The sequence below is a fragment of the Vidua macroura genome, chromosome 17 (assembly GCF_024509145.1).
Source record: "Vidua macroura isolate BioBank_ID:100142 chromosome 17, ASM2450914v1, whole genome shotgun sequence".
NCBI classification, from domain to species: Eukaryota; Metazoa; Chordata; class Aves; order Passeriformes; family Viduidae; genus Vidua; species Vidua macroura.
Window position 1 is genome coordinate 2,874,497 of NC_071587.1, and position 17,794 is coordinate 2,892,290.

The 17,794-nt window shown below is 51.6% G+C and overlaps 1 protein-coding gene across 5 annotated transcripts in view; it reads left to right on the plus strand.

Moving 5' to 3' along the window:
* RALY (RALY heterogeneous nuclear ribonucleoprotein) overlaps positions 1–17,794 on the plus strand; it is a 130,639-nt gene that overhangs the window by 94,573 nt on the left and 18,272 nt on the right. For all 5 annotated transcript variants that reach the window (XM_053992698.1, XM_053992697.1, XM_053992701.1 and 2 more), the window contains one exon: positions 13,870–14,134. In XM_053992698.1, coding sequence (XP_053848673.1) covers positions 13,870–14,134 — 265 coding nt within the window. The remainder of the gene's footprint in view (positions 1–13,869; positions 14,135–17,794) is intronic.

Below are 17,794 nucleotides of genomic sequence, written 5' to 3' on the forward strand. Positions count from 1 at the left end.
GGAACAACGCAATCTTTGAAGGTCCCTTCCAACCTAAACTATTCCATGATTCTTTGGGGTAAAACTGTCTCCAAAGCAGGTGCAGATTATTGTAAATGCAGGTGAACCCGGTGGGAAGAAATGCTGATGTGTGACCCCAGTTCAGAAGCTGAATGATTTCTTTATTATAACTATGCTCTAATACATTAATTTACTATTTAAAGGAGATACTAAAACTACAAACCTACTTCTCTAACTACCATATCTAACTCTCACAACTCGTGACCCTCTCTGAGAGCCCAGCCACAGGTGGGTTGGATTGGCCACCAGGCTCAAACAATCCTCACCAGAATCCAACCAAGCAATGACCCCAGGTAAACAATTCTCCAAACACATTCCACATGGGAAACACAAGGAGCAGAAATAGAAATTGTTTTCTCTTTCTTTCTCTCTGTGCTCCTCTATGAAAAAATCCTGAGAGAGAGAGAGGAATGTGCTGCCACAGCAGAGGAGCAGCTCTAGGGTGACCCCAGCCCTGTGAGGTGAGGGCACACCTCGAGGGCTGTGTCCAGCTCTGGCCCCTCAGTTTGGGAAGGACATTGCGATGCTCGAGCACATCCAGAGGAGGCAACGAGGCTGGAGAGGGGCTGGGAACACAAACCCTGTGAGGAACCACTGAGGGAGCTGGGGGTGCTCAGCCTGGAGAAAAGGAGACTCAGGGGTGACCTCAGCACTCTCACAGCTCCTGAAAGGTGGCTGTGCTCAGCTGGGGCTGGGCTCTTTCTCCAGCAGCACTGACAGAACCAGAGCACACAGCCTCAAGCTGCACCAAGGGGAATTCAGGTTGGATATTAGGAAAGAGTTTTTAGTAGAAAGGGTGGTAAAGTTCTGGAATGTTCTGCCCGGGGAGGTGGTGCAGTCACCATCCCTGGGTGTGTTTAACAAAGCCTGGATGTGGCACTGGGTGCCAGGGTTGAGTTGAGCTGTTGGGGCTGGGTCGGACTCAGTGATTTTGGAGGTCTCTTCCAACCTGGTCATTCTGTGAATTCTGTGAGTTCTGTGCAGATTTGGGGAAGCCCCAGATGTGTGGACACAAGGCAGGGTGAGGAGCAGGCGCTGCTTGGACAGCTCCCACTGTCCAGCTCTAGGTCATCCTTTATCACACTTATTAGGAAGGATTTAATGCTGTAATGAATAGATTTTTAAGCTTCTACAGGCATAAATAATATATAGGACAGATGGTAACGAGCCACAGCTATAAACTGAGTGCTGACCTTATAGACTTTGTGACTATTGTACCTTTAACAGCTGATTAAATACTTATTTTAACAGCTATTGATTATTTATGGCTCTGCTACAGTGGATTTCAGAAATTTAAACCAGAGCCAGCTTTTCAAAGGATTGGCAGGATTTCTGCATTTTGAAATGACTTGTTTTAATTAAAAATTAAAAAAAGGAGGCTCTTTGCACAGCAGGGTGGAGAGCTGAAGGAGGACTGGGGGGAGCCACTTCTGCCCCCAGCCCTGCATCAGCCAGGGCTGACCAGCTTTTTTTTTTTGTTGTTTTTTAATTTTTTATGAGATTATAATTAATATTTGTTTATTTTAGTATAGAGGTTTTTGTTTAATATTAATTTGATTTTTTTTCTATAGCTTTATGTGTGATAGGGAAAAGGTTTTTTTAATAGTTTATAAGAGGATTTTAGTTTTAAAATTAAGGTGGCTTTTTATTTGGGATTTAATTTTTTTATTGAGTATGATGTTTTTAGGTTGTTTTTTATATGTTTGTGGGGTTCTTTTGGGGAAAGAGTTTAGCTTTGGGGGTTTTTTTGGGGGGGGTTGGGTTTTTTTTTTTGTTTTGTTTTTGTTGGGGTTTTTTGGGGTTTTTTTGGGGGTTTTGTTTTTTTGCAGTTTTTTTTTTTTTTGGTAGTTGATGGGGGGGCCAGCAAGCACTTTGGGAAGGCGGTTTGGTTTTTTTTGATAGAGTAGTTTGGTTTGGTTGAGATAGGGGTTGGGTTTGGTTGTATTATTTGTTTTGTTGGTTGGAAGAGAAAGAGAGGCTTTCTTTGCGATTTTTGTTTTTAATATGTGTTTTTTATAGAGGTGTGTCTCGTTTTTTAGTGGTTTTATAGCTTATTAGTTATAAAAAGTTTTTATATTATTTGTTTTAATTTATTATGTTAAATTATGATATTTTATTTTTGGGTTTTGTGAAATATATATATATATTTTGGTTTTGTGAAATATATTTCATAAACCCAATTTTTTTTTTTTGGTTTTGTGAAATATATATTTTTTTGTTTTTTGAAATATATCTATTTTGTGAAACATACACTTGTATCCCCAGATTTGTGGGGCCATCACTGCAGAGAAGAGGGGTTAGAGGAGCTGCTCCTGCCGTTGGCACAGAGGCAGCAGCACAGGTGGCAGCAGCCCAGCTGCCAGGCCAGGCTGCTCCCCGTGCGTCAGGCTGGCGTGAGCAGGGCAGGATCAGGGGCTGGAGCCAGCCCTCCTGCAGAGCCACATCTGCCAGGGCAGCCAGGATTATTGCTGGCATCCTGCAGGACACGTGCCCTGCTGAGCCAGAGCTGGCCCTTGGCTCTGCCCCTGTGTGTCCGGAGCGAGCCTGGGCTGGTGCTGCCTCCGCCCGTGCGTGGGGAAGGGGCACGGACACACTGCACCAATTCAGGCTGAACAGAGGGTTTCTTTATTCCAGCTCTGGACACGTGGGGAGTTGTTGTTATTGGACAATAAATGAGGACACAGAAGCTTGGTTAAGTTCAAAAGAGAAAAAGACCCAGTTTTATTCAAATATCTGGTGTTTATAGAATTCCAAAGGTGACCGTGGATTGGAGGATGGAATTGCCACCTCTCCAACCACACTGGTCTAAAGATCAATCAATCATTTCTCTCCACCCACAGAGAAATATGTAAACTATTCTATTATACATGAAATTGTGTGGGAACTCTGACTCTCAAATATGTAAACATTATCAGAAGGCTAAAGAAGTTTTATGAGAACTTTAAAACTTTCAAAAGAACTATAGAAGAAAACTTAACGCTTTTAAAAATGAGGGTAACAGGGAATGACCTCCCAAAGCCCTGTGTGAAGGGTCACAAACTCCTGCTCTGTTTATCCAAGAAGGTTTTGCATATTCAGATATTTTCCAGGATGGTTTCTACGATGCCTATTACATAAACATTAGCTCTCACCCCATATTATAATTAGCTGAATGTCCATTATGGCTGTGCAATTGTCCTCTTTAATTGGGTCTGTGGGCTTCTGGGGAGGAAGTAAGGCCTCTTCCTCATGGTAAACTCTTCACCTGTGTCAAGCTGGCAGGGCTCCTTGGCCTGCTGGTCACAGTCCAGAAGCCAGTGGTGTTTCTGGCTCCTGCACTCTTACAATACTTCATGTGTTACCTGTCCTTCCCAGCCTTGTTTCAGTTATCCCCACCTGGTATCAATTAGTGTCCTTGTCGAGCTCTAATCACAGTACAAGATCTTTGCTAACTGCATTTCTAACTTAACCCCTTGACCCACCATCACCCACCCCATAAACTGAGTGGGGCAGGCAGTGGGGTCACGTTAGAAACGGGGATGGGAGCCCCAGTTCCCTGGGTGCTCTGCCATGATCAGGGGTGCAGAGGCATCACAGCCTGTGACCCTGGGGGCTGTCCCCAGCCTGAGGAGTGACAGCTGACCCTGCAGGTCAGGTGGGAACAGCATTTCATTCTTCCAGGGTGGCAGCTGGGCTGAACCTGAGCCTGCCGTGTCCTCGGGCAGGACGTGGACCTCGCTTTTCCAGGAGGTACCTGGGGGTCAGTGGGGATGCACAGGGGCTGCAGGGCTGCATTGGTGCCTTCTGCATCTCTGCTCCAGCCACACAGTCCTGGTGGGGTGGGCTGGCCATCGAGAGGGGGTAGGGGACAGCCAGGGGTCCCCAGCAGGGGCTTGGTGCACCTCCACAGCATCAGTGTGCTGATGGCCTCAGGTAGTGCCACAGGAGGTTTTGCTTGGATGTTAGGAAAAATTTCCTCATGAAAAGCATTGTTAAGCACTGGCACAGGCTGCCCAGGGCAGGGGTAGAGTCACCATCCCTGGAAGGGATCAAAAAGCCTGGGGCTGTGGCACTTGGGGATAGGGTTTGGGTGGTGCTGGGTGGACGCTGGGACCTGATGATCTCAGAGGTATTTTCCAACCTTAATGATTCCATGATGTGGAAGGTGGAGCCCTGGGAAGTGTTGGGAGAAATTCATAGGCCCTGTAGAAGGAGACCCGTGTTGGATGGGAGAGGGGACAGCCCAGAATGGCTCTCGAGGGACCCCAGAACCTGCTCTGCCTGCAGTGAAAGGATCCTCCCCTACTGGGATGTGCTTGGTTGCACTTACAGGAGGAACAAGGTTTGCAAAGGGACCCCACAGCTTCAGTCTGGCTCCTGCTGAGCTCACCTCCACCTTTCCAGCCCTGCCATCTCTCGGCACAGCAAATATTCCCCTAAATACAGCCCTGGGCCAGCAGAACTAGTCTAATAATTGTGCCATCTTCGTCTACCCCCTTTTTTAATAACTTCCCAGTCCTTTAACACTCATGTTTGGGAGGATTGAAGCTGTTTTCCCCAGCAAACCCAAGCACTGGTTTCCTCCCAGTTGATTCTGTTTATTGGAGCTCCCAGCAGTGAGCAGGATCTCCCTGCTCTCTGTGGGGAGGGCTGAGCCCTCCAGGTCTCTGTGCAGGACTTGCTGGGGACTCAGGAGTTATTGAAAAGAGTGCAGGGTTTGTGTTGGTTATTAAACCAACACTTCTGAGCTGGCTCTCACGTTTGGGCGCTCTCTAGGAAATGGCTCAGGGCTCCCCAGGGAGGGGTGGTTGGCACTGGGGGTGGCAGGGACCCTGCTGCCCAGGGCTTGTGCAGCTCTGTGCTGCCCATGGAGCTGGGCAGGGCAATCCCCTGTCTCAAAACTGCCTTTTTTCAGCTTAAAGGGAAAAAAACCCAAACAGGAGCAGGTTGGCTAGAGAAGCTGTGGCTGCCCCTGGATCCTTGGAAGTGTTCCAGGCCAGGCTGGACAGGGCTTGGAGCAGCCTGGGACAGTGGAAGGTGTCCCTACCCATGGCAGGGAGTGGGACAGAATGATTTTTCAGGTCCCTTCCAGCCCAACCATTCGTGATCCTGTGGTTCTCCTAAACCCCTCAGAGCCAAGAAGAAGCCTGATGGCTTGCCCAACGTGAGATCCTCCCCATGGGACAGCCATGACAATCTGTTTGTGCTGGGGAATGCTAACTGCCCAGGTCTTCCCTAAAACTCATCTTTCTAGCTGCTTGCAGAAAGAAAGCGCAAATCACTCCTGTGGTGGATTTTTGTCTTCCCATGTAATGCTGCTGATTCAGCCTTTAAGTTCATAGAAACAGAATGGTTTGGGTTGGAAGGGACCTGAAAAATCATCTTGTTCCCACCCCCTGCCATGGCAGGGACACCTTCCACTGTCCCAGGCTGCTCCAAGCCCCATCCAGCCTGGCCTTGGACACTGCCAGGGATCCAGGGGCAGCCACAGCTGCTCTGGGCACCCTGTGCCAGGGCCTGCCCACCCTCCCATGGAACAATTTCTTCCTAATGTCTAACCAAACTGACCCTCTTTCAGTTCAAAACCATTCCCCTGTATCCTGTCTCAGTAGACCCTACTCAGAGTTTTGTCCCCATCAAGTACCAAAATTTTCTGTGTTGCTCCCTTGCAAGTAGCAAGAAAGATGTTTGGACATGAAAGGTTTGGGATGAAAGCAGCAAGGGCAACCTCCAAAAAAACAGTGAGGTCAGGGCTGGGGATGACCCTGCACAGGAGTATCTGAGATGGTTAAAAACACCTGAACAAGGTGCACCCCACTCACACTGGAGTTCCACAGCCTGGACCATCCATCCATGCTGGCAAGACACAGATTGCTGGTGCTTTTTCCAGTACCCCAAATGCCAAATTTGCCCCAAACCTGGCAGGGACCAGGTTTGTCCCTGTGCCCCGTGCTGGGGGTCCCTGCAGGATGTCTGCATTTGTCAAACCTCCAAGCTGGAAAAACGTGTCAAGGTGTTCCTGGTGGAGATGTGGGCAGGATAGAAAACCCCACGATAGAAAACCCAGGATAGAAATCACCCTCTCCCCTGCTGTGAGCAAATGTGATGAGAGGGACAGAAGAGCCAGGCTGCTGCTGTCACACTGACACAAAGAGCTCCTGCAGGACACAGGGGGGGCTGGGTTTGCTTTTTGCTCTCCCTTCTCCTGCCGTGACAGTCGTCACTCAGCCGGAGCCCCTGGGGTTTGCAGCCACCTGGCTCTCAATTAACCGGCTAATCTGGGAAACAGAGCAGGGAGGGGACAGCTGATCAGCACTCCAGTCTGCTCCTGGCTGGAATAGCAGGATTTTTAAGGGATTCCTGCACTGTTGGCAGCAGGGGGACAGTGTGTGATGTTGCTGCCAGGTGTGCTGTCACAGGAGGAGAGGAGAAGCAAAGGCAGGGAGAGGAGTTTGCTGGCATCCACCCCCTCCCTGCATGGGCAGTGGGCATGTGCAGGTGGGCACGGCCTGTCCTGGGGTGTGGGAGCTCACTGGGAACCCCCACTGAGGAGTGGTCCTCACCTATTGTAAATGCAGGTGAACCCAGTGGGAAGAAATGCTGATGTGTGACTCCAGTTCAGAAGGCTGAATGATTTCTTTATTATAACTATGCTATAATACATTAATTTACTATTTAAAGGAGATACTAAAACTACAAACCTACTTCTCTAACTACCATATCTAACTCTCACAACTCGTGACCCTCTCTGAGAGCCCAGCCACAGGTGGGTTGGATTGGCCATCAGGCTCAAACAATCCTCACCAGAATCCAACCAAGCAATCACCCCAGGTAAACAATTCTCCAAACACATTCCACATGGGAAAAACCAGGAGCAGAAATAGAAATTGTTTTCTCTTTCTTTCCTCTGTGCTCCTCTATGAAAAAATCCTGAAGAAAGAAGGATGTGCCTGCGACACTCACCACCCCTAAAAATGGCACAGGGGATCCTTGAATTTCTGGGGTGCAAGGCTCAGTTAATCCCTGCTGTATTTTCTTCTCACCTGGCGGTGGCACGCAGGTGCCCTTGTGCCCAGGGGGATGAACCCCTGGAGAACCTTGGGTAAATGCCAGGCTCCAGGGCTGTGTGGAGGCTCAGGTTGCAGGGCTGGTGGTCAGAGGGTGCTGGACAGCCCAGCCTGGGTGCAGATGGACGTCCCCAGCTGCTCCTGGGGTCACCGTGGTGTGGCCTCAGTGCTGTCCCCTGGGGACATCCCTGTGCAGAGGGGATGGCACAGGCAGGAGGGAGGGAAGGCAGGAAGCAAGGAAAGGGGGAAGGGAGTAGGTTTAGATTGGATATTTGGAAAAAATTGTTCCCTGTGAGGGTGGGCAGACCCTGGTACAGGGTGCCCAGAGTAACTGTGGCTGCCCCTGGATCCCTGGAAGTGTCCAAGGCCAGGTTGGACAGGGCTTGGAGCAGCCTGGGACAGTGGAAGATGTCCCTGCCCATGGCAGGGTTGGAATGAAATGGGCTTTGAGGTCCCTTCCACTTCCGGGGATTCTGTGATTCTAGGAAGGGTAGAAGGAAGGAAGGAAGTATGGAAGGAGAAGTCTTACTCCTGGCAATCTCATCCTTTAATCTCCTTGTGTCTTTGGGGGCATTTGGGACTGGGAGTGCCACTGCAATATCTCTGGAGGCTTTGGTGAGGCTGGGGGCACACTCCCCTCCACCCCAGACCTCTCCTGTCTGGACTTCAGTTTCCCTTGCAGAAAACAAGGATAATCCTAATACTCTGTCCTTGATGTTCTCTGGGGTGCTGGAAGTGAGAAACCCCTTTACACCTTCGTTTATTCATGTCCAAGTATTATTCTTTGTTGCCTTTTGTCTTTTGTCTTTTCCAATTCTAGTTCATCTTGTGGCAGTTGTGGGATGGGGGGTGAAAGGTGAAATCAGAGCTGTGGAAATGCTCCTGCTGATGCCAGCAGAGGTTATTGGAATGTCTTGGAATTACCAGGAAAATGTGTGTGTGCTGTGTGGGTGTTTCTGAGCAGACACATCTGCTCTGACTCAGCCCTGCTGGGTGTTCCATGGTGGCTGGAGAGGCTGCTCTCCCCCCGAGCTGTGGAGCTGTGCTGTTTCCCAGCTGATGGTTCTGCTGGATCTCACCTGGACACACATTCCCTGCTGGAATGCAGGGAAGGGAGTATGAAACAGCCATGGTTGAAATGCCCTTTCCAGTTGTTAGAGTAAGGAGGCCAGTAAGTGGTGCCAAGTGGCTGCTGTGTTTAAGAAGAAATCCCAGATGGGTGGGACAGAGGAGAAAGGCAGCTGATTTCTCCAGGGGATGCCTGGCTCGTGTGTGGCAGCAGCAGAGCACCGTGCACAGGCTGCTGGCACAGCAGGGCCCAGGGGGTTGTGAGACACCAGTGATGGGGCCAAACCCTCTGAGCATTCCCCAGCCTTGGCCTTCCCTTGTCCCTGCTGCCAAATCCCTGCTGCCTGCCCGGGCAGGGCCAGCAGAGCGTGGGCAGATGGCCCTGGAGAGCTCCCATCTGCAGAGACACAGGGGTCCCACTGCCCAGCCCTCCCAGCAGCGTGGCCATCACCCTGCCTGACCTTGGCTTGGCCATCTGGCAGCCCTGTCCCATGTCCCATCAGCCCAGACCTGCCGTGTCCCGAGGTGGCCCCGGGGCCACTGGGAATTCCAAGGGATGAGCTCCTTGCTCTGTCACTGGGCCCTGCAATGTGGGGTGTCCTACCCTTAGGCAAGGCTTTATAAAGCCTAAGTGAATTCCTAAGTGGAAGTTGCTTATCCAGCTCTATGGGATTGTTGGGATGCAGCCTCCCAGGTGGGCAGGAGAGGACACAGAACAGGGACCAAGCACAGCACAGCTGCAGGAAGGTCACAGGAGCCAGACAAGGAGGGTGTCAGGTGGGGATGGGCAGCAGGGACCCAGGAGAGGCACAGGTTCCCCTTTTCCAACGCCCCCAAACTCCATGGCAGCCAAAATCTTCATCTTGGGAGATGCCTTAGGGGATTTCCTTCTCCAAGTGAAGATCCACCTTCCTGCCCACACCTCACCTTCATGCAGGTCTTTTTTTTTAATAGCAAACTAGGCCACAAACCTAGGACACAAATCCACGTGGGGAAGGGTCCACTGACAGCTGCAGAGCTGGCTCATGTGGTACCTGCTGAGAGCCCATCAAATTTGGAGAAAAACAAAAGTTTTATACCCCCACTCTCCCCACATCCCACCTGAATCCCAGCCTGTTCCAGCCCAGGCAGAGGCAGCTTAACCCACATCCCTCCTACACAGGCTTAAGGAGCTCAGCCCCTGATGGATTTGGGGTTTGCAGCTGCAAACAGCTGGGCAGAGCTTCAGGCTCATGCAAATAATACCTGACTGGGCTGATTAGTGCTTGGGGAGGCTTTGGGCTTTGCCTGATTTGGGACTGGGGGGTAGCAGCAGAGAAGCTCTGCAGTGCTGGGGTGTGAAAGCAGAGCCAGGAGTATTTGATGTGCATGCTGTGTCTGATTTTGAGGAAGGGAACGTTCCTCAGCAGGGACAGACCTGGAAATGGTTCGGCCAAACTTGACCAAGCTACTTTTCTCCTGTGGCAAAGTGACGTGGTTGGTGTCTGCCCTGACTTCAGGAAGGCTTTGGACACAGTCCTGCAGCATCCTGGCATCCAGGTGGGCACTGCAGGCTGGATGGTGGGTCCCAAGGATGGGGAGAAGGGCTCAGACTCTGCCCAGGGACCAGGGGAATTTCTCAGAGGTCTGCAGGAAAGGAGGGCCATGGGTGGGTAGAAAATTGGTTGGAGACTTGCCCTGACTCCAGCAGATGAGGATGGAAAAGTGGAAGGGGAAGCAGCTTAGAGGGACCAAAGGTGTCCCCATGGCAATGGCCTGGGGTGGGAGAAAGAGGTGCCAGGGCAGGTTGGCTCTGAAACAAGAAAATACAGGCTTCAGGAGCTCCAGGAGTCACCAGGTGTAAAGCCACGTGCTGGAGTCACCATGGGACAATGCTCGGTCCCCAGGGAAAGGAGGGCTCACAGCAGGTCTGATGTGTCCTCAGGGCAGCAAGGCCAGCCAGGGCCACCTGGCTGCAGATACCCCACAAGTGTGCAGGCTCTCTGAAGGTCCTGCACAGCCTCAGGCACATTCAGGATGGAGATTCCCTGGGCACTGGCACCTGGAGCAGCCTCCAGCTGGGCTTTGTGCAGATACTCAGGATTTCTGAAATGAGTCCTTGAGGCTTAAGCTGGGTACCTAGAGTGACCAAAGAGCTGGGAAAAGCCTCCCCATTTCTCCCCATCTGCACCAGTTTCCTTTGGGAACCTCTTCCAGGTGGCACTGCAAAAATAAATTCAAATAGAGAGCATTAAACAAGGGCTGATATAGGGGTGGAAGTTGGAGCACCACTTGCCAAAGGTTGAGAATTGAATTCACTTAGATATCTTTGAAAGTCCTGATCTTTGGCTATTTTTCCCAGTGTTTTTAGGAAAACTCTGCTGCGGGGATTGCTGGACTCCAGGACGGTTTGGGTGGGTGGTAACGAAGGATCTCTGAGGCCCGGTCTTTAGAGCATAGGGTTTATTATAAAGGATGAAGGGCCCTGCTTAGAGTTGCTAGCCGCAACTCGTGGCAGGCCCGGGGAGAGCGGGGGGAGAGAGAGGGATGGTGCCAGGTGGGTGTCCCAGCAGGAAGGTCCGAGAGAGAGAGCGTCCGGTCCCTCGGCCACACCTTATCAGGGGGCTTCAAGGTGGGCTGGGACAGGACTTGGGCCAATGGGGTTACAGATACCTGATACTTCAGGGGAGGGTTACAGGTATGGGATGAACCATACATTGGGGGGTGAGACAGGACATTCCATTTGACCTTAGGTTCTATCAGAAAAGGGGGATTGCATTATTGTTTTCGGGATGCTCAGTAATGAAGGTTTGGTATTTCAAACCTCGTTTTCATCTCGATATCTGTATTCTCTGATTCTTTTGCCAGGCCCTCATATTTATAGGGCCTTGCTATTTCATCTTCCCCAACACTCTGCCTGCCAGGAATTGGTTTTAAAGTAATAAAACAAAAGTATCTGGCTCTTTTAATCTGTTAGTGTGAAAGGGAAAATACAACAAGCCAGACTCAGACTAAGTCTAACTTTTTTTTTTTTTTTTTTTTTTTTTTTTATGATTGGATTTAGCAGGCAGATTATTTCCAGCCTCAGTGGCAGGTTAATGGAGTGGCAGGGGCTGGAGCCAGAGATTTATTGTGGAGCCACATCCTCACAGAGAGGCTCAGACTTGCCAGGTGTCTCCAGTGCTCTGTGTGGCCTGGTTTTAAATGGTGACAGGGATGGAGTGTCCAGCTCTTTGTGCTCCCCTGGAAGGTGGAGATGTGTCCCTGGCAGCTGGGCACAGAGCCCATTGCTGGGGGATTGCTCCAGCACCCTGTGGCTCCTGGCTCAGGCTGCAAACCCCCTCTGCCTGTGGGGATGGGGCAGTCTCCTCCCATGCCCCTGTCCTGGACTGGAATTTCAGATGTTGGGATTTAGAGTGGTGCTGGTGAGCCCTAACACTGATGCTTGTCTGTGTGGGCACCCTGGGCAGAGTGGGACTGTGGCAGGAGCAGATCCTGAGGGGCTGGGAGCTCAGATGGGAAGACATTTGTTGGATTATGCCCTTTTCTGACCCAGAGATGGAGCAACTGAGAGGCATTTTAAAAACTTTGATTTTATTTTTGGTCTCATGAGAAGGGTGAGATAATACAGATGTTATAATTTATGTCATTACAATCAGAAATTAACTATTTCTTAATTATAATACACTATAAGCATTTCTTGGCCTATCAGCTTTAGCTACTTCTGTCAAGTTTTAAGAATTTTCTACAAATCCATTTCCCACAAACATGCAGACATCCCTGAGGAGCCAAAACAGGGCTCCCCTGGTGCAGGGTGAGGTGGGTGTGATGGTGTTCTCCCCTCTAACAGAGGAGAGAGAAGCAACCAGAGACTGTGTGTCCTGTGAGGAATCTCTGTGCAGGAGAGCACAAAGAAGAAGCAGGACTGGGGTTTTGGAAAGTCTTGGATGCAACCCCAAAATATTGCGGCCTTTTGGCAGGCTCAGCCTGCCAGAGCAGCACTGTAGGAAAAGGAACTCCATGGCTTAGGGCTCAGCAAAGCTGGCACATCCCACACTGCCCTGGCAGTGCCTCGGGCAGGCTGGGCTGGGGCAGCAGAGCCTGCCAGGGCTTGGGGACCGGGGGGACAGGGCCCACAGGGGCTGCACCAGTGCGGGCAGGCACTCCTGATTAGCAATACCAGGCAGTAATTAAAGCACAGATGCTCAAATGCACATTTGCTGTTCAGGTCCAGGCTCAGAAGTGGCCCCACAAATGTGGTGGAGAGGCAGCACATGCAAACAATCACCCCTCACTTATGAACAGTTGCATTTGGAACCTGAGGCAGTAGAAATGTTTGATTGCTAAAGGCCAACAAAGCAGAGGCAATGCATCAGGAGGTGGAAGCATGGTGTTCCTTGAAGCCTTCCTGCTTTCCAGCCTTTCACTCTGGTTGTCCCTGCTTTATTCTGAAAGGTGTAATGTCACCAGCTGTCCCCACCTCGGACCAGGCTGTTCAGACTTGGGCTTGGAGCCCAGAGAGCCAAGACCCCAAAACCAGGCAGTACCAGGAGAGGTGCTGGGGACCACCAGGCAGAGGACACCATGCCCTGTGGTAGCAGCACAACCCCTGTGCCAGGCTTGGGGACCTCCAGAAGTTGTGGACACCCTGGTGGTGTTGCCCTTGGGAATGGGAACACCTGTGGTTGCTGCTGGAGGGGGCTGGGGAAGAGCAGCACCTCCATGTGCATCACAAAACACCTTGCACAGCTCCTGGGTCAATCCCACACCCTGTGTGTGCAGCAGAGCAGGGATCCCAAACATCCCTCTGGCTCTGGAAGGTGGGAACCAAGCTGATCTCTCTGCACAGCTGTGGGTTTTGCAGGAGTTGGAGCAGACAGGCCACACTGCCTTGGGTTTCACACGACTTCCAGCCCTGTCCCTTGTGTTCAGAGGGCAAACCCGTTCCCAGTGCTGCCCGAGGAGGAGCCTGCCTTGCAGCCACGGGAAGGGGTTGGCTTGGCTCCCAGCTGATGTGATGTGATTTCCAGGCTAACAGTGACACCTCGTGTTTGCACAAAATCCAGCCCAAATCCCGGCGTGCAGGCAGCGCAGTGCAGGTGCCAGCAGGAGCACGTGGGCTGATCACTGCTTACATCTCTTCTTTATATCCAGAAATCCCAAGTCCCCTTCCAGGTGCGAGTGTGGCCTCACAGGGACAAACCCATCCCTGTGCATGGTGAGGGCTGGGCTGGGAAGTGTTGGCAGGGGAAAGCCTGGAAAAGCGGGCATGAACCAAGGTGCTGGATGCAGACTGCTTCAGAAAGAGTTGTTTGAATTGTGATTTAGCCTAGAGGGGTAAAAGCTTTGATATGACAGCATTAAAGCTTTTACTTAGATGTGAAATGGATTTAAATCTTGGTTTCTCCCCTAAAAGCAACCTTAGAATCACAGAATACCCTGAGTTGGAAGGGACTCACAAGCCATCATTAAAGTTCAGCTCCTGGCCCTGCACAGAACCAACCAGGTGTCAACCTGATCAGTTAATTTCCAGCAAGAATTTAGGATTGACTGTGCCAGTGATCTCCCAACACTCAGGGGCTCCCAGAGATGGGATCTGCCCCACTGTAACCAGTAGAAATTGAGGAGCTGCTTCCTCCACTGAGAGCTTTGCCCCACACCCGTTTTTCTGTGAATTCCTTCTCACACCCTCCTGACTCCCCACCTATCCTTGCAGGCATCCAAGATGTCCTTGAAGGTGCAGACCAGCAACATCACCAACAAGAATGACCCCAAGTCCATCAACTCGCGGGTGTTCATCGGCAACCTCAACACGGCGGTGGTCAAGAAGTCAGATGTGGAGACCATCTTCTCCAAGTACGGGCGCGTGGTCGGCTGCTCCGTGCACAAGGGCTACGCCTTCGTGCAGTACTCCAACGAGCGGCACGCGCGCGCCGCCGTGCTGGGCGAGAACGGCCGCGTGCTGGCCGGCCAGAGCCTGGGTGAGTCCCCTCGCCGGCCCCGCCGTGGCCAGCAGCCTGCTGCCTGGGCTGTGCCGTGTCCTTTTCCCCCAGCAGCCTGCTGCCTGGGCTGTGCCGTGTCCTTTTCCCCCAGCAGCCTGCTGGGTGGGCTGTGCCGTGTCCTTTTCCCCCAGCAGCCTGCTGGGTGGGCTGTGCCGTGTCCTTTTCCCCCAGCAGCCTGCTGCCTGGGCTGTGCCGTGTCCTTTTCCCCCAGCAGCCTGCTGGGTGGGCTGTGCCGTGTTCTTTTCCCCCAGCAGCCTGCTGGGTGGGCTGTGCTGTGGCATTTTTCCCCAGTAGCTGTCACAGTTGAGTCAGAGATGACCCAGACTCAAATCAAAAGGCAAAGGGCTAAAAGCAGCCCGTTTTGTCAATTCTCTTCTTTTATATCTTGGTTTGCTACAGGTGAGACCTGATTGGTCATTTAATCAACACATTTCACATGATTGGCTAATTAAGAAGACATCCATATGTAAACAACTTTAGGAGAAAAACAACTTGTTAAAAACCACCACCTGTGGGTTGTTTACAATTCTTTCTCTCCAGCTCCCTAATATTTCCCAGACCAATTCATGGGAAAGCTTATCTAGCTTTCTCTCTCTCTGACCAGACTATCACATCCACAAGTAGCCTGCTGGGTGGGCTGTGCTGTGGCGTTTTCCCCCATTTTTGGAAATTAAACTCGAGAAAATTTTAGCAAGGAATTAATATTTTGGGGGTTGGTCTCTCTCTCCAAGCAGCAGCTGACAGGACAAGAGGATTGAATTCTGTTAGTAAGTTTGTGGACACTAAGCTGGGAGCATGTGTCCATCTGTTGGAAGGTAGGAGAGCTCTGCAGAGAGACCTGGAACAGTTGGATGGATGGGCAGAGTCTAACAGGATGAAGTTTAATCAGTCCAAGTGCCCAGTCCTGCATTTTGGCCACAATAGCCCCTGCAATGCTATGGGCTGGGGACGGTGTGGCTGGACAGTGCCCAGGCAGAAAGGGATGTGGGGCTGTTGGTTGACAGGCGGCTGAACATGAGCCAGCAGTGTGCCCTGGTGGCCAGGAAGGACAACAGCATCCTGGCCTGGATCAGGAATTGTGTGACCAGCAGGAGCAGGGAGGTCATTCTGCTCCTGTGCTCAGCACTGGTGAGGGCACACCTCGAGGGCTGTGTCCAGCTCTGGCCCCTCAGTTTAGGAAGGATGTTGAGATGCTCGAGCACGTCCAGAGGAGGCAACGAGGCTGGAGAGGGGCTGGGAACACAAACCCTGTGAGGAACCACTGAGGGAGCTGGGGGTGCTCAGCCTGGAGAAAAGGAGACTCAGGGCTGACCTCAGCACTCTCACAGCTCCTGAAAGGTGGCTGTGCTCAGCTGGGGCTGGGCTCTTTCTCCAGGCAGCACTGACAGAACCAGAGCACACAGCCCCAAACTGCACCAAGGGAAATTCAGGTTGGATATTAGGAAAGAGTTTTTAGTAGAAAGGGTGATAAAATTCTGGAATGTTCTGCCCGGGAGGTGGTGCAGTCACCATCCCTGGGTGTGTTTAACAAAGCCTGGGTGTGGCACTGGGTGCCAGGGTTTAGTTGAGCTGTTGGGACTGGGTTGGACTCAGTGATCTTGGAGGTCTCTTCCAGCCTGGTCATTCTGTGAATTCTGTGTATAGAAGAGCTGATTTTTATTTGAAGGATTTCAGGGGCAGTCATGGAAAGATGTCCACAAAAGCCCACCCCCACAGGGGTGAGTACATTTTTATAGGTTTTAGGAAATTAGTATAATTGATAAAAAGCACCAGTTAGGAGCACAAGAGGTGAGGCAATCCTCCCTCAGGTCAAGCCCCTTCTCTGGAGTCCCCCCTCAGCACTGGCTGTTCTCTGTCCATGAAATGGATCTCCAAGAGTTGTTCATGGCCTTGGCTCCCAGGAAGAACCAAGACAGCACTGGGGTCCTGTACCCCTCAGGGCTTGGAGCTCTGGAATTTGTTTGGTTTTCTGTCTAGGAAAAGGCCATGGAAAATTACTGGGGGGAAAATGAGCCATTAATACAAGAGGCTACAGAGCTACAAATACATGTGTGAAGAGTACAGAGAACATATCAAAGAACAAAAAAGGCAAAACCCAAACAGCATCAGTTCCATAAGGGATGGCTAGTGCCCAGTCAGACTGGGATGTTGGATCTGCAGAGAGGGTCAGAGATGAGCCAGTGATGACCCAGCAGGGCCAGAGTGACAAGGCAGGGTCAGCAAGATTCCTGGCCAGGCACAGAGCTGGAGACCAGCATTCCAGCAGCACCCCCAGGCAGGGGCTGAAGGCTCCCAGCTCCTGTAGGATGGGATCAGAGGCACATGTGACATTGTGGCCCAAAACCTCAGCTCTGGGCTGTGACTGTAGGAGGCAAACAGCGAAACTACAGTTCTGGGTCATCCCATGGCCTTGTCCTGGAACTGCTGGGGAAGAATAAGGGTGGGGAAAGATATTGCCTGGTACCAAAGACATGGATAGGACAAGGGGGAATGGCTTCCCACTGCCAGGGGGCAGGGATGGATGGGATATTGGGAAGGAATTGTTCCCTGTGAGGGTGCTGAGACCCTGGCACAGGGTGCCCAGAGCAGCTGTGGCTGCCCCTGGATCCCTGGAAGCATCCAAGGCCAGGTGGGATGGGGCTTGGAGCACCTTGGGACAGTGGAAGGTGTCCCTGCCATGGCAGGGGGTAGGATGGGATGGTTTTTAAGGTCCCTTCCAACCCAAACTATTCTGTGATTCAGTGATTCCCTTCCAGGATCAGGCCTTAGCCTGTCAGGAGAGCTGATCTCCAGACCAGCCCAGCCTAACTTCAGCCAGCAGATGTTAAACAAGAGAACTTCCCCCACATCTGCACTGCTGTGGCATGAGAATTAACAAGCAAATCCCCCCAGCTGCATCTTTGCTTTTTCAGATTGCTCTGAGGTGTCACCAGCTCCAAGCTGAGAATTGGAACTGGGGAGAGGATTTTTAATGAAAAATTGTGATTTCCAAGCCTGCTGCAGGCAGTGGGCACCCAGGAAAGCAATTTGCAGCCCATTCCCACCCTGCTGCTGGCACAGCAGCTTGACATAGGAGGTCATGCTGAGGCCATGCTGCTTCCTCTGAGTTTTATCCAGATACCAGAAACTTCTGCTCACTTCTCTTGAGCTCCAGAGAGCAGAGCTGCAGACCTGGCAGAGCTCAGCATGCCAGGAATGCTTTCAGCCCAGATGTTGCCCACATGTGCAGCCTCAGATAGGATGGAGAGGGCAGTGGGGAACCCAGGAGCTCCTTGTTATGCTCCAGAGAAGATGTGGCCAAGAGACAGGGAGCACCTGCTCACTTAGCTGAAGAGAGAGATGAAAGGTTTGCTGTGAGAAAAACCTCCTCTCAGAAAACCTCTGATCTCTGCTGGTCCCAAGGGCCTGGAATTCCAGAAGGAGGCAAAAGGACTGTGTGATAGCTGGGTGTCCTGTTCATGTCCTGGACAAGGTGCAAACTCAGCTGCCTTTGATCTGCCTGCCCCTCATGGGCCAGGCTGAGCACAGGAGAGCTCCTCGGGCTGTTCCTGGGAGCAGTGAGCTCTGGGATGCTCCTGGGAGCAGTGAGCTCTGGGATGTTCCTGGGAGCAGTGAGCTCTGGGATGTTCCTGGGAGCAG